Source organism: Rousettus aegyptiacus, unplaced genomic scaffold (assembly GCF_014176215.1).
Source record: "Rousettus aegyptiacus isolate mRouAeg1 unplaced genomic scaffold, mRouAeg1.p scaffold_m13_p_10, whole genome shotgun sequence".
Lineage (NCBI taxonomy): Eukaryota > Metazoa > Chordata > Mammalia > Chiroptera > Pteropodidae > Rousettus > Rousettus aegyptiacus.
In genome coordinates, this window is record NW_023416285.1 from 25,434,368 (window position 1) to 25,460,294 (window position 25,927).

The window sequence follows — 25,927 nt, forward strand, 5'->3', positions numbered from 1 at the left end:
GCGGGTGTTGAAGAGAACCAGGCATGAACTACATAGCTGAATGTTTGCAGCATTTGGCTTGCTAGACAAGGGAAAATAAAAGAAACACAGGCAGTAGAGAGTGTAGCTTATCCCTAAATATCTTTTCTTTAGTTCACTAATTTTAAACTATTCCATGGTTTCAAAAAAAATCCACATATAGAATCACAAAATCAACATTAATTGCTGTTCATGAAGAACCCAGTCTGACTATACAGATCAGATACTTTAATAACAGATACTATTCTGAACTCCCACTAAAACTAAAGAATGTACTTACTGTACCTGTTTCATATTTTTACAAGAAGGGATATGGATAGGAAATTCATTTTATTAACAATATCGTAAAGTTTATTTTCAGCTAAATTACCTATTTAACGTTAATTTGGTATCACAATGGAAAAGTCATGATCATTTAAAAATCTCTTCCAGGCAAACACTAGTTTTTTTCCAGTTACTTAGGCAATCTGGATTTGTACCACTCAATTAAAAAAATAAACTAACCCCGCATATTTTACCCCCAACACAGTGAAGAGAAATCATAATGAAGGAAGATGAATGACAGCATCTAAAAACCTGTTTATGCGCTTCCGTAGCCTCACCATCTGTCTCAGTCCTGGAGAGACTTCTATTACTCTAAAGAAATGGGGTCTTATTCCCGATAATTTAGAGAACTTTGAATAATACCGTTTATCCATTAATTTAAGAACAAAAAATTTTCCAGACATTTTTCTAGTATTTGAGAATGAAGAGAGAATAAATGCCGCAAAAACAGCCTCCGTCTACTCTCCTGAAGCTCACCTAGTATGTGTAAGGGAGGATGGGAGGAGAGAAAGAAGTAAATAAATAATGTAATTCCAAAGAATGATAAGCAACTAATTAGGGGTATTATGATCTTTTTTTAAAAAGTGTTTCTAGGTAAAGAAATATAGGCTCCACTCCTATGGTATATTGCAGATAAATGATTTTCAAAGGTTTCTTATTTTCCCTAAAATAAGCTTATAGTTACTATTTTAGAGTTCATCTATAAAATATTAAGAGAAACACCAAATGTAGTACTTTTTGAAAAAAAAAATCCATATATCAACAAAAGCGCTTCAGTACCTAATCTCTGGAAAGTTCCTTCTGGAGCATCTTTTCCATCTCCTGCCTCCAGTCAAGTCTTCTACCTTTCTCCCACCTCCCCCATTTTCCCACTCTCTTCCATTCATGCCGAGAAACTTACTGAGTCTTCCTTCATCTTTGGCCTACTCTATCCCACCTCCCCTGTAAAACCACAAAGGCTCCCCAGAGTGAGAATGATACAAATAAACTTCTTGGAATTCAAAGCCTACATCCCCCTTTTAAAAGCTTTGTGACTTTCGGAGAGTTACTTAACCTCTCTGAGCGGCAGATTCTTTATCTGTAGACTTTAAATACTAACACCTTTCTCATCTGTTCTGAGGATTAAATAGGATAATGCATGTTAAGTGTTTTGGGCAGTTCCTACACTCATTAATAGCACAATCATAAACAGCAAAAATTATAAAATACTCCCTATTCATCCTTCAGGACATGGGTCATGTCTCACCTTCAGGAAGCCAGTCTGGGCCACTGAAAATTCTATGGAGATTTTTCTTCTCTCATATTTGGCCTTATATTACATTCTTAACTATTTTGTTCATGTGGATCTTGTCTAGCCTAGATCACTAGCTTCTATGGGACAGTGACCATGTTATACTTTACAGAGCAGTGAATAAAGCAAAAAGCTATAACATCTATGTGTCTTTTACTGTGCTGAGCACTTTACATTTATAAGTTATGAGATCGGTACTACAATTTTCTACATTTTACAAAGGAAACTGAGACTTTTGGAACTTAACTAGCTTGCCCCAAAACAGAACTGGTAAATAACAGAGCCAGTGTTAAGACCCAGGATGTGAGATTACAAAGCCTGACCATTACAAAGTGACAAATTAAAGTCATTACAAAGCCTTAACCACTTTGCCATGCTTCTTCCCGGTAGTACTTTGAAAGTGGCTACAGAATGAAAACTGTGTCTTTTCTGTTCTGAGGTATCATGATGGCCCTTATCAAGTCCCTTTAAAGGTCTTTCTATTTATCAACATAGGTACCTGACAGGTATTTACCAATCCATTTCCTTATCTATCAAATGGAATGATAATACAATTGATTGAACAATTGTTTTATTAAATGAGATAATTCATGTTGAGAGTAATACAGTGCTGGGTACATGATAAATGGTAATTTTCTGCTTTTTTAAAATTTTGTTTTATTCAACTTAATAATTGACTGGTACCAGCTGAGATGGGGGTGAGATGGGGCGTTGCCATTTACCTGTTTTGCAATTTGTGACAGGGTGAGCGAGGGGAGGCAGGGCCTCCTGGAAGAGGTGAGCGAGGGGAGCCTGGAACCCCTGGACCGAAGGTCAGTTATTGTTACATTGAAAAATACCAGCCTTTGGTTTCAAAATGTGTGCCACTTGCAGTAGAAAACAAAACTAAAATTTAAAAATTCTTCTACAGATATTAATACAGCCAAAATCACAAATAATGTATTGTAATACATGTCAATTGGTTCTTTTCGAAGAAGATTTTATAATTCAACTTTTCCGGTTTACTCTTTTTTCAATGAACAAATTTGATAATGCATCCCAATGTAAAGGGGGCGGTATTGTCACTATTACTCAATGAGTATTAAAGCTTACTGAGAAAATGTCGATATGTGTTGTGTTAGTTTCGATGGTAACTAGATGGTAACACTTTGAAGATATTAGCACTAAGGATTTATTTGACTATCCAATCTTTATTCTTCTAAACTTGCTGCAAACTAATATGGTAACACTTTATTTTAATAACCCATCCCAGAGACACAGGAAATGATTTACTCTTTGATGAAAAGGAGATTTATGCACACTTTGAGACTAATGAGAATTATTCGCAGAGCTCTTCTTATCCACTGGTGGAAGGGCAGGTTCAGTTATAGCGGTGATGATACTTTTGTTTAGTGTTTTAATAGCCAACATTAAATAGAGCCATTTATTGTGGCAGTTAAAATAAAGTGTTCCCATTTTTCTTCACTGAGTCACTGTTAACTTCTTTTTTCTGTTCTTATCTCCTCTGTCTTTTTCTTTTTCATTTTCATATTATCTTATATTAGGGAAAACAAGGTGAATCAGGAACTAGAGGCCCAAAGGGGTCAAAGGTCAGTAACCGGGTAATCATTTTAATGTAACACGAGGCCTTCAAGAACTGTGTTTTTTGCCTGTTGCACAGGGAATCGCATTTTAGAGGAAACTCTTTCACACACTGGGATTGCAATAATTTCACCCTTATGATGATATCTCAAAACAATTGCTTTGTTTCATCTTGTTTTTCATAGAAAATTTAATTATTATGGTCAATGTTATTAGCATAATACAGATAGATAAAAATTATAATCCCTTTTCCTGCTTATTTTCATTGGTCTTTACCCAGTTTATAAGAATTTGTAAAAGGACATACCAAAATGCTTTCAATTCCATTTAGGAAAAGGCCTCTATTTAAGGTAGTTTTTAAAGAACCTTCAAATCTAGACAGGTTCAAATCTCTAACGTTTCTGTTTAGATTTCTGAGAATTTTGAGTGTTCTCAGAGTGATGTGTGTGCAATGTGGATCCCGATATCTTTCCAGGTGGGGTAATAACACCATAAATGAAACTTCAGAGATTTCCCATATTGCATTGGGGAAAAAAAAAAAAAGAGAGCTGGGTTTGCCCTGCCCCGACCTTCAGCCCTGCCCACCTGTCCCAGCTAGCTGCTGTCCACTTCAGCACCTGCTGAATATTAAAATGCCTATACCTACAGAAAAAAGAAAACTTTTCCTTAGATCCCCATCATCACAGGGAAGCCTAGCTGGTGACCTTTCCCTCCTGATTGGAATTTAAAGCCTACATCCCCCTCGGATGGAATAAGCTCTCCATTTCTTCCTTGTCTCCATTATTTACACTTCTCAGAGGACAGACATTTGAAGTGGTTGGCTCTTTTTCCCTGTGCCCCAAATCTTTCCATTAAAGTCAAGAACATGGCTCAATCTGAGACGTAAAAATGTACTTTGGGTATCAAGGAAACCACTTTATTTGCTTTTGAAGATCCCTAGTAAGAGAGCTAACATGTACATTGTTGTTCCCACATACTCTAGTATCTGAAAGTGGAATTTTAATTCACTTCAAGGTGCATCTTAAAAAAGCATTTGCCATGTCGATGGTTATTGTTCTTCTAGTTGTTATTTTCCACTTCTGAAGTTTGTATTAAAGGTGCTGCTGTGGTATTAAATACTTCTTTAGATCTGAGACTGTCCCAACTACTAATTAGATGCTTTCTCTTTTCACTGGGGAAAGGGTGACCGTGGAGACAAAGGAGACTCTGGAACGCTGGGGCCAAGGGTGAGTGTGTCTCTCATCTAAACTTTTGTTCCCCTTCAAGCCCAAATTTAAAGTATTTTTCTGTATGTCTTTTCACAAGACACCTGAACTAATAATGTCCAATAATAGCACTGGAGGTAGACTGCTGTAATTATTCCTGCTACTCCCTTCTTTCCTGTTATTTTTAATTTTAGTCGTCAGAAGAAATGAGTGTGTAGATTCTAACACATAAAATAAGCTCATGAGAGGAAGGTCTAAGGAACTCTCCATCTCCTTTTCCTCTGCTAAATGAGCAGTAGGAAGCCCATAGCCATTCAGCTAGTAGAATTTTCCATTTTCAATTAACTCACTTATAAAGAAAACAATAATGTATATTTTCAGAGCCTTTTTTAAACACAGGCAGGGAATTAGGACATGACTAATGGAAATTCAGTGGCAGAGCTAGTAAGTAGGGTAGACGTCTTGAAAATATATGTATTTTCCTTTGCATTCCCTATTTGGTTTTATTTTAATGGAATTCTATTCCTGTTCGGAAAACCAGGCATTTCCTAAGAATAATGTTCTATTTCCCTAAAGAACAAAGAAGCAATCTGTGAGTTGTAGATGACTAGAAAAGGTTAGAGGTTGTTTTAATAAATTTGGATAAAGTCAATAAATGTTTGCAAGTAAAATCAGATTAGCCTTCATTTTATAATTTTAAAAAAAAAAGTTTCATATATGAAAAGATGCTCAACATCACTAACTATTAGGGAAATACAAATCAAAACCACAATGAGATGCCATCTAACACCTGTTAGAATAGCTGTAATCAACAGAACAAGTAAAAACAAATGTAGAATAGCTAGAATCTGTTAGAATAGCTATAATCAACAGGAGAAGTAATAACAAATGTCCGAGAGGATGTGGAGAAAAAGGAACCCTCATACACTGCTGGTGGAACTGAAAATTGGTACAGCCACTATGGAAAACAGTATGGAGGTTCCTCAGAAAACTAAGAATCAATCTACCATATGATCCAGCAATCTCTCTACTGGGTATTTCCCCCAAAGACTTGAAAACCCATATCCAAAAAGATATTTGCACACTGATGTTCATAGTAGCACTATTCATAGTGGCCAGGACATGGAAGCAACTGAAGTGTCCTACCATAGATGACTGGCTAAAGAAGCTGTGGTACATATATACAATGGAATATTACTCAGCCATAAGAAGAGATGAAATACTGCCATTTGCAACAACCTGGATGGACCTCAAGTTAATCATGCTAAGGGAAATAAGCCAGAGAGAAAAAGTTGAAAGCCACATGATATCACTTATATGTGGGATATAAACCTAAAAGCAACAAATGAACAGCACAAACAGAGACTCAGGGACATGGACAATGGACTAATGTTTACCAGAGGGTAGGGGTGGAAGAGGAGGGAAGAGGTAGATGGGGTAAAGGGGGTCAAATATAGGGGGTCGGGGATGGGTGAAGTGGGTAAAAGGGATCAAATGTATGGTAGCTGAAGGAAACTGGACTCTGGGTGGTAATCACACAATAGAATATATTGATGTCAAATTATAATGTATACCTGAAAATTATATAACTGTATTAATCAATGTTACCTCAATAAACTTCAAAAAAAGTTTCAGAGATTAAAATATATCTCTCTTTTTTTCAGATTTCATTTCTTTAACATATCACAAGAAATTAGAAGTGGTTTGCCTCCTTTGAAATTAGGACAAAATTCAAACATGATTATGTACTCTAGGGTAAAGTTATGCCTTAGTCAGGAATTGATGGTCAAAGGGAGTTGCACATTGCTATTTCTGTTTTGTTTTATTTTGGGTTTTTTTTTTTTTTTTTTTTTGGCCATCATCCCCTCTATATTTCTAGCCTAACCTGCATGATATTCTTTTGGTTGTTTTTTTTTTTTCCATAGGGCCCACCTGGTCAAAAGGGGGATCAAGGAGCCACCGAGATTATAGACTATAATGGCAACCTCCACGAAGCCTTGCAGGCAAGTAACCACTAACGACAGTGACACAGATGAGCACCATGTAATGTGTGTAAATATCAGCTTCCACATACCTTAGAGCCCAGAGGGCTCCACTGCTCAGAGTACATTCTCCCCCTCTACTGAACCTTTCCCCTTCTTTCTGCCCCAGTTTATCCTCTTTCTTAGCATTTTTCAATCTTTCTATCTTTTTTTCCCCCTCCTACCTTCAGATCTGCTTGAATCTTACCTGGTTTAAACCTTGTGTTAGTTTCACCAGTCTTTGTCTCCTTGCATGAAAAATGAGCCTAGCAAAGCAATAAAGAACCTTATGGCTCTGGAGCTGAAGCTGCCTGTGTTCAAATCTCAGCTCACTTGCTTGTTAAGTACGTGACCTAAGGCAAGTTATGTACTTCTCTGTGCCTCAGTTTTCTCGTTTCTGCAATGAGGACAATTGTAATAACTACTTCACAGGGTTGTTTTGAACAATGGCTAAATGCCTGACATATGATAGATCCTCTTTAGGTGTTTTTGTTTGTTCGTTTTGTTTTTTTATTATGCTACTATTCAATTCCTTTTCTTCCATTAAGTTAAAACCATAGACTGTGTGCCTTGTCTCCATCACCTTTGCTTCCTATTCACCCTTTTCATGCTTAGATTCCTGTATTCTAATCTGTATCTTCATTCTTCTGTAACTTACCCCTTGTAAAGGTCAATAATAACCTCGATGTCAAGCCCATTGTACTTATCACCCTTGACATTTTCATAACATTTATACTAAACCACCTTCCTTTTGAAACTTTTTCTTTCTGGTTTCTTGGATCCTTTACTCTTCCAGTGTTCTTTGCTGATGGATCCACTCTATTTTAGTATTTCTGGGTTTTTTGTCCAGTCCCTAATTCTTGGTATCCTTAAATCTCTATTCTTTTCTTAATAGAGTGACTCCTCGCTCTACCATGTTATGGCTGCTTCCAAATCTTTCATCGCCAGGTCCGACTTGCATGTACCCCCAGTTCCCTAGGAATATTTCCACTATGGATGCACCATTGCTTTATCAGTTTCCATGAATACACACAATTAAACTGGTTACCTTTCCCACCAGCAAATGATTCCCCTTCTTAACTGTCTATATTCTGTTAATGCTATCATAATAAGTCTTTGAATTTCTTGCGATAGAAACTTGAGAGTTATTTTCAAACAATTCTTCCTCCTTCATTCGTTATATTTCACCAGATGCTCCTGTTTCCTTTTTTAAAGTATCTTTCGAGGTTGCTCCCATTCTATCCATCCCAGTGAGGTCCACATGGTGTTTCATTCAGATCTATCACTGCAACAAATCCTCAACCAATTCCTCTGCCCTAGTGCCTCCCTGCCCTTCTATTTTTATATTTAAATATTTGTTATATTTTATTTTTATATTTAAATATTTGTTACATTTTACTAATTATCACTATTTCGATGGCTTCAATCCGTTAAGAAACCTAAATGGACCCTCTCACCTACTCTATCAAGCTCAAACTTCTCTGTCTGACTTTCGAGGCTCTATAGTCCTGCCTTTCTTGTACAGAATTTTCTATTTCTCCACAGCACACATTTTCTTCCAAAGTGATCATATTTATCATATCCATAAAAATCCCCCTCTTTTTGCCTGGTTCATCCTATTTTTCTTTCTTTTATCCATCTAAATCTTCTCCAACGATCCACTGCTGCCACCCAGGTGAGTTTCTCCTCTTAATTCTTTTAAACATCAGCAATCAGGCCCTAGTGGTTCAACATCTAATTTTTCTCAAATAGAATAATTTATTTCACTCTTGCCACTTACCAGACCAGAAGTTACTTGGTGATAGGAAACATATCTTATGCTTATTCTATATTCCCCAACATGCCAGACACAAGTCTGGGTGTAAATATTAAATAAACTGCTCTTGGTTAAATGAATGTAGCTCATATATACAGTCCATTTGTTTGCTTGAAAGCCAAATCAGTTGTTTTTAAACATTTACTATTATTCACTTGTTTGCTTGTTTTTTTCTGTCCTCATGACTTCACTAACATTCTCTAATTATGGGTGACATATATTTCTATGGGTCCTTTGCTACAACTACCATTTTTAACTAGTAAAGCATTAAATAGTTTTTACAGAATCTGTCTTCAGCTCAACCTACTTTTCTGTGCTTTTCATTCTTTTTCGTCTGGTGAAATGCAAAGAGAAGCATGCTTACTGCTGGGAGCAATGCTGCTGGGGCAGTATGTTCAGTCAAAAGCTTGACGTAGTGTCCTCAGTCCAGGTGGATACACACAAGTAGTAGTTAGCTGCTGGGCTATCGTGAAGTTCTAGAACGAGTTTTCTAAGTTGTTTTCCCAAAAGTTGATAATGGAATGTATAAAGGAACAGAACAAGACATTTAGGTGTACCTACTATGTTTTCAGAGTTCTTACTTTTAAAAAATAGGGACACATTTTTTAAACCTAATTGATTAGCAGCGTTGTAAATGTCCCTTAAACAGCTTGCAATGTCACCGTAATGCTACTGCCATCTTTAAGAGGTATCCATTCTCTTACCTTCCAAGAAATGCTCCGATTATTGGCTATTTTCTGCAAAATTATAAGAGTCCTTTTAAAGCGTCCTGTCCATGAACAGGACCTAGCATGGAGCAAGCTACCCTTAGCCTAAAACTGAAATCTCTGTTTTGATCTCCCTTCTACTAACTAGCTAAGTCATTTTGGGGAAGTCACTTAACATGTCTATACTTCATTGATCTTATTTGTACAATGAGGATGTTTTTGGAATAGATGTTTTTCTAAGAGCCTATAAAATCTAATACTGTAGTTAGGATTATTTCTCAGGAGCTCCTGAACACTCTACTAAACACACTGTATTTTATTAAATTCTGACACCTGCATCTTGGTATGAAAGAATATTTGTGCTGTTTCTTTTTTTCACCTTGAATTTTATATGACTAAACAAGTCAATATCCATCATAATCAACTAGTTCATGTTTATATCTCAGCCTAAAGGTTTTCCATTTTTATGAGCTTGTTAGGACAAGTATGTGTTGCACTAGTAAATAGCTTATAGTTATTTTTTTTTACTTCAAAACTATTTGTTTTTCTAGTATAGTACTCTAGTGGATTAAGAATCCCTAATAAAATGAACTAAATTAAATAACCATCAGATTGAGAAGTTGTAGTTATTTATTTTCCTAATTCTCTAACCAATGATGGATTTTCACAGTTTTGCTGATTTCATTTTACTATTGCCTCCTCTAAAAAAACTGCCAAAAAAAAAAAAACTTAAGACAATCAGATAAATAAGAGTATATTACAGTTATGAAAATATCACATTAGAAATATAAGATTTTACTGTTGCTTGTATTGAAAATTATGATTTACATGAACATTTGCCATAAGCCATTTATTTTGACTTTTATTTAAGGTGGTTACATTTCCACAATTATCAATAAAATCTATTTCCTAACTCAAGCTTTTAAAATTCCTCACTACCATTTAAACTAAACCTGTTCCCTAGTGTAAATCATGGGTGATTTTAAGCTTGCATCTTTATGAGAAATGAAAGCAAATAACCTTTAATTCTAAAGAGATTCACATAAGCATCTCAAGGAATAACTCATGAAGCAGCCCGATAGCCTTCAACCAGTTTACAGTCGCTCTAGCTCATGCCTCCCGTTTCACAGCATGCCTCACTAGAGAATGGCATGCCTTTCTTCATCACTACCAAGAATTCTGGTTTTCAAATCATTTCTGAACTTCAGGTGAGAATCCTGTCGAATCTTTGTAGCTTTAAGTTAGATACAAGAAGTCTAAAGTAAGCAAATAATCTTAGGACTTCTCTGTGTGTCTGCACACTGGTGCTTTAGGATAGTAGTAAAAACTCTGTTTTTGAGAAATTAGCTTAGTTTTCTGTCATTTTTTCTTCTCTTAACTGGATGGAACCTGCCCTGTATAATTTTTAGGTCTCACAAATATAATTATTTAACAAGATCATTTAAACACATATACACCTCATTATAAAACATGTTATCTTTAAATTTTTTTTTAAAAAAATAACCTAGTTTTGTGTTTAGGTGGAAAATGAATCATATATGGCTCACATTGGAAAACCTCTGAGAGTTCACATTTTAAATTTCCTTTCCTTTCTAAGATTTATGATTCTGCTTTCTAGTTCAAATTGCAATATGTAATCGAAAGGCAATGATAAAGAAATTTCTACTCTATAATTTTCTAACAGCCTTTTTAAAATGACTGATTTACCTATAGGAGCAAAGAAGTAGCTTTCTCATAACCATAAATCCAACTCTTGCTTTAGGTGAATCCCATAAGAATAAAGTAGAGTCTTCTGTTACACAGACATGATGATATAAAAATCTGGGTCTTGATTTTTTTATAGCTTTGCCCCAGTTTATGGTCAATTTGCCTTTATCTGAGAAGTGCTGGTTGATTTTCTCCTATTATGTTTTTTCTGAAGCTGTAATGACTAGAACTGATTTTATCATAGAGTACAAAGTTGAACCATTTGTACACGTGCATAAATAAATGTGTTGTTTTTTAAAGGAATAATAGCGCCATGTCACTAGATACTCAATTAAGTGTTTGAAATAAGATAGATAATGTTAAGATTATTTTTTACAACAACGATAACAAAAATGGCAACAACAACCTGGACCGGAAATTGAAATGGAGTAGTGGAAAACAAAGGGATGGTGTTAAACCAGTATTCACAGTAATCGGATGATATTTCTATGATCAGAGTCCCTAATGGAGAATGATTGCACAAAGTGTAACACAAGACTTAGACTGGAAAATAATTCAAAAACGATTCATGGATTAGAGATCGAGTATTTTGGAGATTGATACTTTGAGAGAATTTATTTTGTTACAATACTCTAGCACTTTATATTAAGAAACTAGATGAATCCCATGTCAGCTCTTATCTTTGGTCATGGCATGTACCCACCCATCCCCCCCCCCACACACACACACACGAGGTTATTATAGTGCAACAGATGAGGTTCAAACTAAAAGAGAAAAAAATGATCACTAATAAATAAGATAGTTCTGTTTTCTCTAATTGAATAGAGTGCTCATGAATGGTGAAGTTTCTCAGGTCACAGTTACACTGACAAACCTCTAGTGTATATACTATTTCACTACATAATGTTTTTAATCAGATAAATTAAAATTTCGACATTTTATTTTTTCTTTATCCATAGATTATTAAAATGAAATTCTAAAAGTAATTTTAAAAGAATCTTTGCAATATATCATATTCCTTTGAAGATAGGATAATATGCTCTCAGTATCTTGTTAATTCCTTACAAGAGACATCGGTCTTGCCAAGACATATTTAAAGTTGGTGATTTCAGAAACGTATTATTGTACTTTGGCACGCAAAATAGGTAACTCTGTCTTTATCAATACATTTTCCCAACAGAGGATTACCACCTTAACTGTGACGGTAACTCCTATTGCATGATTTCTGTGGTTTGTGACTTTGTATTTGGTGTTGATGCATGCTGCTCATAATGATACTAATGTAGCAATTGGTTTTATCTGATATTTAGCTTTGTTTTCTTATACTAATAACCTTTTACAATATTTGCTCCAGTTGAATCATTTTTGTTTCGTAAAAAAGCCAAAAAAAAAGTTTTTTTTCTTGCAAGTCTTTAGTCTTATCTTAATAATATATCTTTGTTCTTTAGTGTTTGGAATCAAAGTCTTTTGGTGGAAAGTGGAGAAATGTATCTAAAACACAGATAATATTAGTAAGCTAATTCAACCCAAAAAGAGGAATGTGGGACAAAGCAGCAATATTACATTGTCTTATAAATAAACTCAAATGAATCTTCAGTATTATTTTGGACTAAACATTTGTTGATTTTTTTTCATATAAGCATGTAGTTTTTATAATTCTATAACCAGTGAAATTTTTCCTCATTGCAAATCAATATTGGGGATATTTGATTATGATAGAAATTAGGAAGATATATAGTGTACTTTACTTAAAGCATAAAATTTAATACATACACTTGGTTACTTTTTATAACTTTGTTTTTTCTGGATTTAGGGTCCCCCTGGACCACCAGGACCTCAAGGACTACAAGGGCCAAAGGTTATTCTTCATTTTACTCATTTCCATTTACCACATATGATGTAGAGAATCCCATATTAAATAAATGTATCTTTGAAAATCAGTCTTACGAAATGCCAGTGAAGCTGAGATCAGCAATCTTACTTAAAGAGCTAAGAATAGAAATTGAGGTTTGGGCTAAAGGAAGAGGGGTCAGAAAAAAAGGAAAAAGGAAACAAGGGAGAGAAATGGGAATGACATTAAATTTAGAAGGGGGACGTTTAGAAAAACAATATTAAACAAGGGAAAAACAAGTTTTACATAAATTATAAATATAAAGAAACACTAAATGTGTATGAAAAAAGAAAAATGTTTAAATAGAGGAAGACTGAAGAAAAATTTACTTGGATACTAAAAAAGACCCTTCCCTCTAATTCTGTCGTAATAAAGAGAACAAGAGAAGATCTAGCATGATGCATTCACAAATGACAATTTTAGAAATCAGTTTCAAGTCATTTTTTATAACACATCCTGCTATTATATATATTCAGACATTCTGCTATTTAAATCTTATCTAATGAAACATACCAACTGTGAACAGTTGGTATAAAACCTAGAATTACTTGATTATATCTGAAATTTGTTGGTGGCCTGAGCTTTTTCCCTCTAAAGCTTAGTCATATAAGCACATTTGATTAATTAACACATAGCCAGTTACTCTGGCTTTTCAGAATTGAGCTATATGTGTTGAAACATGACTTTTGTCACTGGATTTTTATAGGCGATTCAAGTAGTTTAGAAAGCCATCTTTTGTCTAAGCCTCTGAAGGCAGTTTATTTGCTAAGTCTGTCACACACATGCTCGCGCGCGCGCACACACACACACAACCAGCTTTTGTACTCTTTCAAGATACTTAAAGCTAGCATATAGAAATGGTTATTTTTCTATAAAAAGAAACATAAAAGTAGAATATTACTGAGGTCCTTGCCTATGTGAGATATATTTGAACATAGACCTTAATTTCAAACAGATTTCCTATATAACAGTTTAAGCTTTGGAATTTTTAACTCTCTATTTCTCTGCCACATTCTGGTCCCTAAGAGATATAACACAAAACGCTCTAGTCATACACAGTTTTTATTCTGGGTGAGCAAGTGGGCTTGGATTCTTATTCTTGAATATGTTGGTGAGCTGGAGTAGACAATCTAGAAGGAACTCTGCGGATTGCTTTTTCCTGTGTAGAGTCAAGGTCTGAGTTTCTTGTTTCATCTTCTCACTTGACTAAGTCTCCAGAACCAGAATTGTCCCCAGTGCTAAAGATATGCCTCATTCCCTACAAACCTCAACAACTTCTAGGACTTTATTCTCCTTTAAAGCAAAAGGCCTACAGAAGCCCAAAAGGTACACCCATTCCTCGACCCAAAGGGGCAAAAAGAACCACATAGCCAAGAATGCTATATAATTAAAACCTACATTCCCCTTGTCATATAATCCAATTGCTATTCATTTGTTAATTCAATCATACAATAAATAATTTTTGAGCCTCTACTCTGTGATAAGCACTAATATCTAGTAAAGACACTAAGGCTTCAACAAGGGACTTATAGCCTGGGCAGGGAGATAGGCAAGTCAAGGCATAATTATTTATAAATAGAATAAATGCTTTGATTAAGATGAAAATGGAAAGGCCACCTCAGTCTTGGGAATCAAGAACGACTTCAAGCTGAAACTGAAAAATGGGGAAATTGGCCAAGTGAACGTTTAGACAAGTGGGGTCAGGACGAGCAACTCGCCGTATTTCCTGCCGCCCTTCCCTCAATGCTGTCACTCTGCCCCACCCCTCACACCTTATAATGGTCTTATAACTGAGATCTTAGGTTAGGCGATACAATCCCTTATGCTTTCCTCGATCTCTCCTTGAGAAGGTTGGGATTATCGGGGTAAGATGTGCAATGACTAAGAGCCAGCAAATATAGCCTGAGTCAAATGTAAGACTCATTCTCACCCAGGACTCACAGCCTCAGACTGAATGGGAAACTATTCAGCTAGCATTTCTCCTTTTTCAAACAAAGATTGTTTGACTTCTTACACATCGGATAACTTACAAACTACTTTCGGTAGGTGAAGGATAAATGAATAATTCGTGGATTATGTTTTTCTTTAAAACACTCATGGTAACATTTTGGAAGTAAAAGTTTAGCAAAGCAATCATTATTGGACCCAGAGTGCTGACAGATATTCAGACTGAATGAAACTAAGACTTAGCCAGTTGCATCCAACCTCAGCTTGTTTGTGGCAAAATAAACTTTGCTGCTACCACCAAGAGCAGGAAACCTGGAATAAGGCCTTTTCTTCTCTCTCTCTCTCTCTCCTCTCTCCTCATCTCTCTCTATCTATCTGCAAGAGGAGGAGAGGGGGAGGGAGGGAGGAGGAAGGAAAAAGAAAGAAAGGAGATGGGAAGGAGGAGGGAGAGGGAGGGAGTGTGGGAGGATGGAGGGAGGAGGAGCTTTCTGTTCTTCTTTCTTTCTTTTTTCTTTCTTTCTATTCTCTCTCTCTATTTCTTTCTTTCTCTTTTTCTTTCTCTCTCTCCCTCTTTCTTTTTTTGTCTTTCTTTCTTCTTTCTTCTTTTTCTTTCTTTCTTTCTTTCTTTCTTTCTTTCTTTCTTTCTTTCTTTCTCTTTCTTTCTTTCTTTCTTTCTCCTTTTCATATGTTTATCATGCTTTCTTAGACATTGAAAGGCTCAAATTTCATGCTGTGACCAATAGCTCTTAAAGTTTTTAGCAGAGAAAAGAGCTCTAGCCATTTTAACCTTGTGGTTTATAACATCACCAAACAAAACTTTCTAGAAAAATACAGCCTCAAGTCAGCTCCCTTGGAAATCTGTCTGTGAGGCAGGCCACTTACTCTCAGAAGAGCTGTTTTTACAAAATTTCCACGATATGGAAACCAAGGATATTTAAAATGGGATCCAAATATATGATTTCATTGATATAAAAATCTTGCCTTTCAAAGAATTTGTTCAGTAGCTTTCCAACTGAAAGGCAACTGGACATTTGTTTTTTGGCTAAATCTCTAGCACATTGTTTAAGTTTGTTTTTTTAATGAAACATCTTTATTTTTTTTAGAACATCTTTAGTTAAGAAAAATATGTATTTCGCGTTTGTCAAGGGTTCTAATAAATTATAATATAAATAGTAAATTTAGTTCATTCCTAGCATAGTATAGGAGATAGAACTGATCCAAAAGTAATTTTATATGGCTTAAGATATTACCTCATTTATTATATCCTTCAGCAAGGCTTATCTGGAAGTAGCACATTCGCAATCTTTATGAATTTGTGTCCATAGTTCGAACAGTACCAGTTAAAATATTGTGAACTTATGGGGCTTTGCATTTTATTCTTTCTTAAGATAGCTGTCATGTTTTTGCTTTTTTTCTCAAATTGGAAAATAAATCATACATATTTTTTAAGGAGAAAAAAATTAGCTAACTGAGGCATATAGGTTATTGCTATAAGACATGATCAGTCATTAAATGATCTCTATTAGTTTTCTTTCACCGTTTTTTTAAAGCCTGCATCTCACATGAGGAAAAAATAAAACCACTGGGTCTTAGCTACATATAAGTATTGTTATACATAATATTTAGGAAAACATTATTTCAGTTTAGGTATGTGGTATGATGTAGTAAAGTATTCTTGGGTTATAATGCATTTGTTGAAAGTCAAACTGAACTGTTATCAACTAGCAACATATTTATTTAGTTTAGTATGCTACCAATGATAAATGGAAAGAAGCATCAATTTTTATCTTAACAGGGAGAGCCAGGATCTCCAGGAATCCCAGGAGTTGATGGAGAGCAGGTAATTTTCAAAGATATATACTGTCATTTAAAGCATCATTATTGATTACTACTCTTATTATATAGGTTTGAAGCCAAAAAGGCATGAGTGTTGATATACGATATCCTCTCTTTTTTTTCACCATCTGTTCTGGAGACTACATTAACTCTAAAAAGCAATTGGTCTTAAATTAGACAGTTTTTTTTTTCCTGCAGAAACATACAAGCTATATGATGCTTTAGTTTTGTCTTAATACTCCTTATCAATCTACAAGTGATACCTTTGTGAGCTTTTAATAGAAAAATAATTATTGATTTAGTAAGAATAGCCTAATACTTGTCAGTGAATACATATAATTCAAGGTGAAAAACAGTGACCATAGTTTCTGCAAAATTAGATATTGCTTATATGTGTTATTTCGACGATGATTTCTTTTGCCAAATGAAGATTACACCTACTTTCTAGATCATTAGAAAAGACAGAAAAAAGCAAGACACTTGCAGCTTTGCAGAATATGGCACTTTCTCCGACTGTTTTCCCTAAAACAAAGGTTGGCAAACTTTTTCTATAAAGAGCCAGATAGTAAATGTTTTAGGCTTTGCAGGTCGCATACAGTCTCTGTTGCATGTCCTTTTTTTATTTTTTTTAACAGCCTTAAAATTTTTTAAAAACATTCAGCCTGTGCAAAAACAAGCTCCGGGCTGAATTTGGCCCATAAGCCAAAAAGAATCTGGCCAGTATTCAAAATTTAGAATCAAATCACAGGGTTAGTTTCAAGCAATTTGATGTTTACTGGGCTTCCATTATTTACCAAGAAATGGCTAAAATCAAGTAAATAATAAGAAATCAAGGGGATTTTTGATACAGTTAGCGAAATAAACTCCTCAGGAGATAGTATGAGATAAGGAAATTAAGTTTAAGAGATGAATTATTTTAACATCAAGTTGTATGTTGATATTACAAGATGCCACATTAAATAAATGTTAAAAAAGGAGACTTCAGATGATTGCTATATCAATCATTAGAATTTTACGTTAGAATTTTAAAATCTGGTTATATATTATCTTTCCCCTTATTCGTCATTATAAATAATTTGACATGCATAACAACATAATCTATTGCCCGTACATATACAATAGCTGGATTTCTTTTTTCTTATAGACTTTATGAGGTCCAGTGGTGTTGGCTGTTCTTTAGCTATCACTAGATTCCTATGGGTCCAATTAACCAGTAAGATTCATTTATCCTTTTGGGCACCTACCCACCCACTCACCTAGTGAGTGATTCTGAAGTAGGTGCTATGAAATAGGTGTAAGTAACAAGGAAAACCTCATTTCAGTCTGTAAGTAGTTTTTAGTATGGAAAAGATGAACAGGTTGCATTGCCACAGAGCCCCTAACTGTAGTCATTATCTTCTCCGAAGAGCAGGCGGGCCATCTGGTCATGTCGCATTGAGGTGCTTTCGATGAAAATGCTTAACAATATAAATTAATTTCAGTATTAGTATCACAAAATTTAGATTTGTTAACATTCAAAATAACATCCTGGATCACCTCATAGATGATGTGTTAACATTCAAAATAAAATCCTGGATCACCTCATAGAGATGTTGTGAGAACAATATAGGAACTGGAAAAGTTTAAGTATTTCTAAGTATCGATTGAGCATAAGTGTGCAGTGAATGATTGGACCATTGAAAACTGATGGTGATTGGAGCTTCTGCATACATTTAAGAGGGGTACAGGGATACAGTGGGTAGAGATGAGAGAAATTTGTTTGAACTTTTGTTATTATAACAGGTCCTGGTTCAAAGGTGTATTGTACTGTTGAAAATTAAATCCATTAAATTGTTTTTAGGATTGGTGATATAGAATTAGCTGCCAGGTGAAAATATGGTAGTAATGATGTCAACACCTGAATTCATGTTTTTCATATTTAAATGGCCTAAGTGATAGATCCTTCTATTATACAAAGAAATGGTATTGGTTCAATATAGAAGACTGCAATAAGAAATAACTCTACCTAAAAATGAAAATCAGCATCATCTCCACATAGGACCCACCCTTTGACAAAATCAATCTGGAATTCTATTTTCCCTGGGAAATGACAATCAAGGGTCCAAACGACTCTTACATGCAAACCATATTATTTGTAGGGACTCAAAGGCTCAAAGGGAGATGTGGGGGACCCAGGTGTGCCAGGTGAAAAAGGAGGAATCGGATTACCTGGATTACCGGTATGTTTGTACTTTGTATGATGTGCTTATATTGAGATAAATAATCAGAGAAGAGTATCATCTAATGGTTCATATATTTTTGTTTTTAAATAGTTGAGGTATTATTGGTTAATTACTACAACTGGGACTCTAAAACAAATTTTAAAGTATCTAAATAAATGAGTTATAAAATAAACCTTATTTTCCTGGATTATTTTCACTAGAAAATAGTAAAATAAAGTCAGTTATTTTAATTTAGTTTGCATAAGATGGTGATAACTGGGCATTTTAAGATAAACTATAATAAAAATAAACCAAAAATGTAAAACAACTAAAAAACAAATTACTCTAAAAAGTGTTCTCTTTATATATATATGACAGTATGGGATGGTATTTTTATGGTTTTCCCCCATAATTTTTACTAAGGATTGGATAGGAAAATTGTATAAAAATGTAGGATAAAAATGTAGACAACCTTAAAGTCCTTAATATTTTTTAAAACAAGGAAGTGTATAACTAAATATCAGTGACAACCTCTTTAGAAGACTTAGCCTCTGCCTTCTAAAGTGAGCACCACAATAAAGAATATAACATTATAACCTGGTTTATTCAGAAGTTTAACCAGTCAAGCCTAACTTAGTTTGTGTTTACTTTATGTTTAATTTCATCTATCAGCCACGATTCTAGGGATTTGGGGTAGCTTGTTGTTTGAGGCTAAAATACAAGGGGATAAATCCTTTTTTTTTTTTTTGTATTATAAAAATTTCAAGAGGATAGTGGGTTTGAGGAGAAAATTCAGCTGTTTCTTACACCTCGGAAATAACTTGTACCCCTCAACTCTCTTAATGGTTATTCGTAGGGTGCCAACGGGATGAAGGGGGAAAAAGGAGACTCCGGATTGCCAGGCCCTCAGGGCCCTTCCGTAAGTTCACGAGGGCTGATCTTCCACGATTTTTGAAAAACTCAGAAATGGGCCTATTATTCATCTTGTTCAACCTGTGTCAGATGGCTTATCAATAGTGGAAAGACCGTGAACCTCTTGGTTTGTCAAACTGTAAAGAAATATCTGTTGGCCTTGTACAATGAGACAAAATATCTCAGAGGTCTGAGTTAGAAGTAATTTTTCAAAGGACTGTCTAATCCTGGGGAGAAAATCAGTGGTTTTCCCACAGTGCTTGCAGGTAGAGTTTTGTGAATATAGAACATATGTTCTGATTTTTTTTTCAGAGCCCTGTTGTTGCTTAGTGAAATATTTGAGAGTTTAATAGTGGTTATGGCATTATAACGTTTCTTAATAATCAGTTGCTTCCTTTTCTTTTAATGTACTTTTGATTTAATCTGGATTTTATAAAACAACTGTATTTTTTTTAAGTTTTTTTTTTGTCCTCATGAAAGAATTTCTAAACCTAGAGAATCAAACACATCACTTCTTCCAGTATCCTTTTTCTGCAACTATTAATGGCCTTAGCAGAACCCCAGCAGAAGATTCAAGCCAAACCACCTTATCTAACGAAGTAACCAAATCCATGTTTATTTTTTGGACATACAGATCATCGGCCCACCAGGCCCTCCAGGTCCCCATGGCCCACCAGGCCCCATGGTAAGTCTCTCTTCTCTCCAAAATGTAATCATTTATTTATGAGCATGCTACTAGAGAAAACATGAACACATTCCTCAGAATAGCCAGCTTGTATTTCGTACTACTCTCTGTGGAATGGACAGAAAATACGAGGTGCTTCGAGATATACTGACTTTAGAGTATTGTCTTTCACTCCCCCAAACACATCTGTTGGAAAGAGATAGTTTTGTGATAGGAAAGTTGAAGACAGATAGATTAAGTAAGCTTCACTCCAGCCTTGTGATGTGAGCATCAGAAATTCATTTTAACCAATCATTGTTCTAGGCCAGGAGTAGCAAAATAAGATTAATAAGTATAGCCATTAATGAATGTTTCTAACTAGCTCTGAGAATTAAGATCCTTTAGTAAAATATTCAGTAAGAACATTTTTATAAAGTAATATGATAAAAATTGAAGCTCACTTCCACAGACAACATGCATTGTTGTATCTTTTCTTTTGCATTCTTGTGGTACTTTGGCAGGTAAGCATCCACTGCAGGTATCTGTCAGTGACCAGTGAAGACAATGACCACACCTTCACAGAACTCATGTCCAGTGAGGAAGGCAGCCACTAAACCAAAGTAATTCTCCAATGTCTACCTAATGACAGTTATGTTAAGACTAGAACATGAAAGGTGGAATGCTTCCAAGGCTTTGAGTGAGGCTGGATGGAGACAAGTTCTGCAGCCTCTAAAGTCACGTTCACGGCTAAGATGTCTCAATAAACCATATGTCTTAAATCATATAGATTAAATAAGCCGTGGGTCACTCTTTCTTCCTATTATGCCCTAAGAAAGAACATCACTGGAGTCGTCTGAGACACAGAGCATAGACCCATACCCAATCATCTATTTCTCACCAATCACCACTTCTATTTTATTCTCAAATATAATTAACCTTATTTTCTTACAACTAAAGTTTATTAAGAATTAAGCAAATAACATACTTTTGGCTTCTTTATACTCCCTCCACTTTAAGTTAGAGGATTAAATTTTGAAACACTATATCCTGTTCATATCATAAAATTAATTAGTTTAAAAGGATTTGAAATCATTACTAAAATGAGATAAGAATACTTGGTAAAATAACACCCATTTCCTGAAAATGTTTACCCACAACTTATCTAAAGACAAAAACATTATTCCAGTATAGACATATGTACCAAGCATCTACATATAGCTTGATAAAAATTTTTCCTGCTCTCATATAATTTCATTGATAGGTATTTAAATACTCTATTCTCCAATAGATTATTTATATGACTTACTTCCATTGGTAAATATTTGTTGCGAGAATCTTGAAGAATTCATCTTTGTAAAAATAAATGCGTTCTAAATAATAATGCTTACCACTATTGTCTTAGTATCCTTTCCTTAGTCTTAAATTAAACAAATGATACAACAGGGTTCCAGACTTGATTATCATCTCATTTCCTTTCTACTTTAGATTTCTCAGTACCTAAGTCCAGAGATGGAAAAGTTCCCCTCCTTTCTGGGACTTAAAGTCTGGGACTTTTCTTCGGCAAATTTCTGTCTGTTAAGACCTATCTGTATTCCATATAAACTCATAAAACACTTCACATATTCCACCTAGAAATTTTTTAAACGGAGATTTGAAAAATAGGAGTAGTATAGGTTCACAATACTTTTTTTCTATTTTTTCTTCCATGTAACCCTTTTAGAGTCTGCCCTCCCTCTCATAGGTATTTAGCAGAAAAAAAAAAAATGCTTATTAATGAATTTCCTATTACAGAGCAATCCAGGAGTTGGAGGGGACTTTCACTCGGCATTAACATCCACTGGCCTGCCTCTAGCTATAGCTCAAATAAGAAGATTCTTGTTTTACATATTTTTGTTGTTTTATGTAATCACTTCTGCTGGGAAACAGTGAATCAGTTCTTAATTAAAAGCTGTGTTTTTCATTTTCAGGGACCCCATGGACTTCCTGGACCAAAGGTAATCTAACTAATCCCTTGATTATTTGATTTCTGTTTCCTTGTTAATCATGGGGAAGCATGATGGAAGCATGTCTGTCCTGTCTAATTTACTTGTCAAGTAATGTCGATAATCTTTAAGCCTTTAAGTATCCAGATGTTTAAATCTCACAACACAGAATGACTTCGAAAAAATTTAAGTGATGTCACCTGGACATGAATTATTCCTCATTTTGCCTTTTTTCCTTGTCACTATGAACGTCTCTTAAATTGCTAATCTTAATATACTCAAAGTTAACCATTTAGAAGTAACTCTGATGAGATTCTCAGACTAGCCCAGATGCTTTCTTAGTATCTTTATACAGTTGGATGTTATTGATACTTCTCACTTGTTGTATAGCAGTACTGCACCTAAATGCTTTGACTATCCAGCACCCTGATTTTGTACTCCCCCAGAGGTCACTGGTCGAGAATGGAATGAGGTTTATTAGTTATGCTATACCGAGGAGAAGATTACATCACATACATGTATTCCATCTCTGGATTAACAAGAGAATAGAGAATAGCCTCTCCTTATCAGCATTAGTGCAGCTTATACTATGAGAATGGTCTCCACCTGTTCTCTGCCTTTGTCCAGACTGAGAGAACATCTTAGAGGATTAAAGTGAGCCCTGAAAGACAATCTGCTTCTTCTAGGGAGCACATGTGACGAGGACCTATATTCTAATCTCAGTTTAGTCCCTGACAGGCTGCGTTAACTTGGGCAGGTGATTTACCCTCTCTGATCCTTCATTTACTCAACGGGGTAACTTACCACATAGGGTTGTGATGATTTAATGAGGTATAATTATAAAACACTTAGCAAAATATTTGGTGCAGTTATTGATAAACACCCAATAAATGTCAGTTGTTGCTGTTATCCTGTGATCTGATATATTGTTCCAAACAAAAAATTTAGCTAATCCTCAAGGCTGCTTGAGAAAAGGTTCAAGTACTCTTGAAAGCTTCTCAGTAGTGAGTTGATGCATTTAAATGTGAGGGGCGGGGGAACACATAAATGCAATGTTAACACTAGGATCCGGAAGGCAGCCCACTCTTTTCTGGGGTCTCCTTCTGGCCTACCCAGTTTTAGGGGCGGCACAGGAATTGGTCTAACCTCAGAAATCTGAGTTTCCTTTTGGAGGTCAGGCAGGTAACTCACCCAAACATGGGAAGAGTTCATGCCTCATTATTCTCCTTAGAATACCTTACTTTCTTGTGAGGCCAGTGAGTGACATGTCTCAGAAGCATGGATCGTATTTTGGGATAAGAGCATTGTTCTGGGAGTCAGAAGAGAGTCTTGTCTATCAGCTTTGTGGTCTTAGTAGTTATCTAACTTCTCTGAGCCTCTTTCCCCAATCTTGGCTTCTCCTTGGATCTTAAAGCACTCCGAAAGACCAGCCAAATTGTACGACTCAGGCTAAAGCCATCAAGACTATGTTTTTAATTCCATAAGTGATTCAGATATACCATCACCACGAGATTGATAGATGCCCACGATTCCTTTGATATCTAAAATGCAATGATTTTTTTTTTTTGCCTACACTTTAATTGTACTTAAGTCATAGAGTACAGAGAATTTTTATAAAATTTCAAAGATCTCATAGATTACTTGTGCTGGTTCCTTGATTTTGTAGATGATAAGCTAATAGGCCCAGGAAATTTAGGTTATTTACCCAAAATTACCCTGCTAATTAAATGACAGATCTAGGACTAGAAGTTAGGTCCAATGTTGAAATTTGATCTTTTTGCCACTAAATTTGATTAATTATAAACTCACCTTCTTAATTAATGTCCACTCTTATCAACACAATTCCTCAGCAAAGAATTTCACAGGCTACCAAGGCTTCCTTGCCTATTCATCATCTCAAGACCACTTGTCGAAAGACCACACACATGCAGACCGTGAATCTCAAGTGGAGATTGGTTAACTGAAGCTGACTACTGAGCCTTGGCCTTCATCTCACATTAACTCCAGCTCTGTGATGTTCCTGGGACCATGCTTTATCAACCATAGCACATTTGGATTTCCTATAGTGACAGCACTGTGATAGTCCTATCTTTAGAAGGCCCGAATCTCACTAGGTTGTATCCAAATGTGTTCATTATACTTTTTTGAGACCCCTTTGAAAGTTCAAGGACAAACTCTTTCCTAGAATTTCCTGTTGAGAAGAATCACCTGGAAAGCTTATTTAAAATACACATTTCCTGTGCTACTGAGGTCTAGGTGGGGGCTCCGGACTCTTAAGGACTCTTAACGTTTGACAACATGCTGATTTTCATTATCAGGCAAATGGGGAAAATACTGCCTCCTGCCATGTAAATATAATCTCTACCCTCCCATCCCCCCACCCCAGAATGACTCTATAGGGCATTTGAGACTAATCATCTACCTTTCACAAATCCTTCAAGATTTTCTTTCTTTCTTTCTTTTTCTTTATTCCTTCCTTCCTTCCTTTCTCCCTCCCTCCCTCCCTCTTTCTTTCTTTCTTTCTTTCTTTCTTTCTTTCTTTCTTTCTTTCTTTCTTTCTTTCTCTCTCTTTCTCTCTCTTTTTCTTTCTTTCTTTCTTTTTTTAAGATTTTCTTGACAAAATTAATGTCTGTGCTTAAAAGCTGAAAAGTGGACAGGTCAGAATTCTATTTCTAATATGCTGCTGCTTATAGAAAATAGGTGTATCGTATTCTTAGATTTTTAAAAAACGTAAGTCAACAGAATTTATCACTTCTCATGGATTTTGTAATGTTGCCCTAAGTTAAATTCAAACCTTAATGTAACATTGGGCACACAGACAGTAAAACTACACGAAAGTTCTGTGATCTCCATATTCTCTTCCGGGATTGGCGATTCATTGTCAACTCTATTGACTCATCTATGTGGGGAGCCGACTCGGCAATGTCAGTGAATTAGGGCTCACTACATGGCATTACTTCGAACATCACCTGCTGTATTTTTAGCTCATTCCCCTGGGTAAAATGCTTAAAGGCTTAAAATGTCTGTATATAACACTGTCCTGCATATTCCAGTTTTCCATTGCAGCAGAGTGGGTTTTCCTAATAAACCTCCTTCATTATTCTCCACTCTGATTGTCTTTGATTTGCTTGGTCAGAGCAATGGAACGTAACACCAGTTTCCTTGAGACACATATGAAAAATTCAGGAACTTAGTTATATATGTATTTTGACTGCGAGGAGCTTTTGCTTCCTAGAATATCATTTAGTTGTCAATTTCAGTTTAATCAATTTTTTAAAAAATTTTAAAAATTAATTTTGAACTGATACAAGGCAAATCCAGCCTGACTCAGCTGTTACTTAAAACTGGAATCTGCAACCATGTCAGAGACTGGCTCTCTTCTCTCACAGCTGAAACGCCCGTGATAGCAACCAAAATTGGCATTTGCTTTTGCATTTAGGGTGAACCAGGGTTAAATGGTGTTAAAGGATTGAAGGGTGAACCAGGTCAAAAGGGTGACAGAGGACCCCTTGGTCTTCCAGTAAGTAAAGAAAACTTTCCATTTCAGTGCAAATCTCAGACTTTTCTTTCTACCCTAAGTAACAACTCTGGTTTACTCGGCAACTATCTTACAGTTGAGATTTCTGTAATCGGAGAGCACATTATGTTAGTGCAGAGCCCAGCCCAGTTTCGTTCTCTGATGTCTGCTCTTCTGTCAGAAGAAGACCCCGTAACACACCACACCATAAGCATTGTGTCCTTGAATTACAAACATGCCTATCTCCCTTTTTTGAAGCTCACAATTCTTCTCCCATCAGCTTCCCCTTTAAAATAGGATTGTGCTG

The 25,927-nt window shown here is 35.5% G+C and overlaps 1 protein-coding gene across 1 annotated transcript in view; it reads left to right on the top strand.

Moving 5' to 3' along the window:
- The window catches only part of COL25A1 (collagen type XXV alpha 1 chain), a 387,771-nt gene that overhangs the window by 349,236 nt on the left and 12,608 nt on the right, over nucleotides 1-25,927 (top strand). Inside the window, 10 exon segments of the mRNA XM_036227627.1 lie at nucleotides 2,377-2,445; nucleotides 4,396-4,440; nucleotides 6,345-6,422; nucleotides 12,484-12,528; nucleotides 16,304-16,348; nucleotides 18,483-18,563; nucleotides 19,402-19,464; nucleotides 20,092-20,142; nucleotides 22,089-22,115; nucleotides 25,543-25,623. Coding sequence (XP_036083520.1) covers nucleotides 2,377-2,445; nucleotides 4,396-4,440; nucleotides 6,345-6,422; nucleotides 12,484-12,528; nucleotides 16,304-16,348; nucleotides 18,483-18,563; nucleotides 19,402-19,464; nucleotides 20,092-20,142; nucleotides 22,089-22,115; nucleotides 25,543-25,623 — 585 coding nt within the window.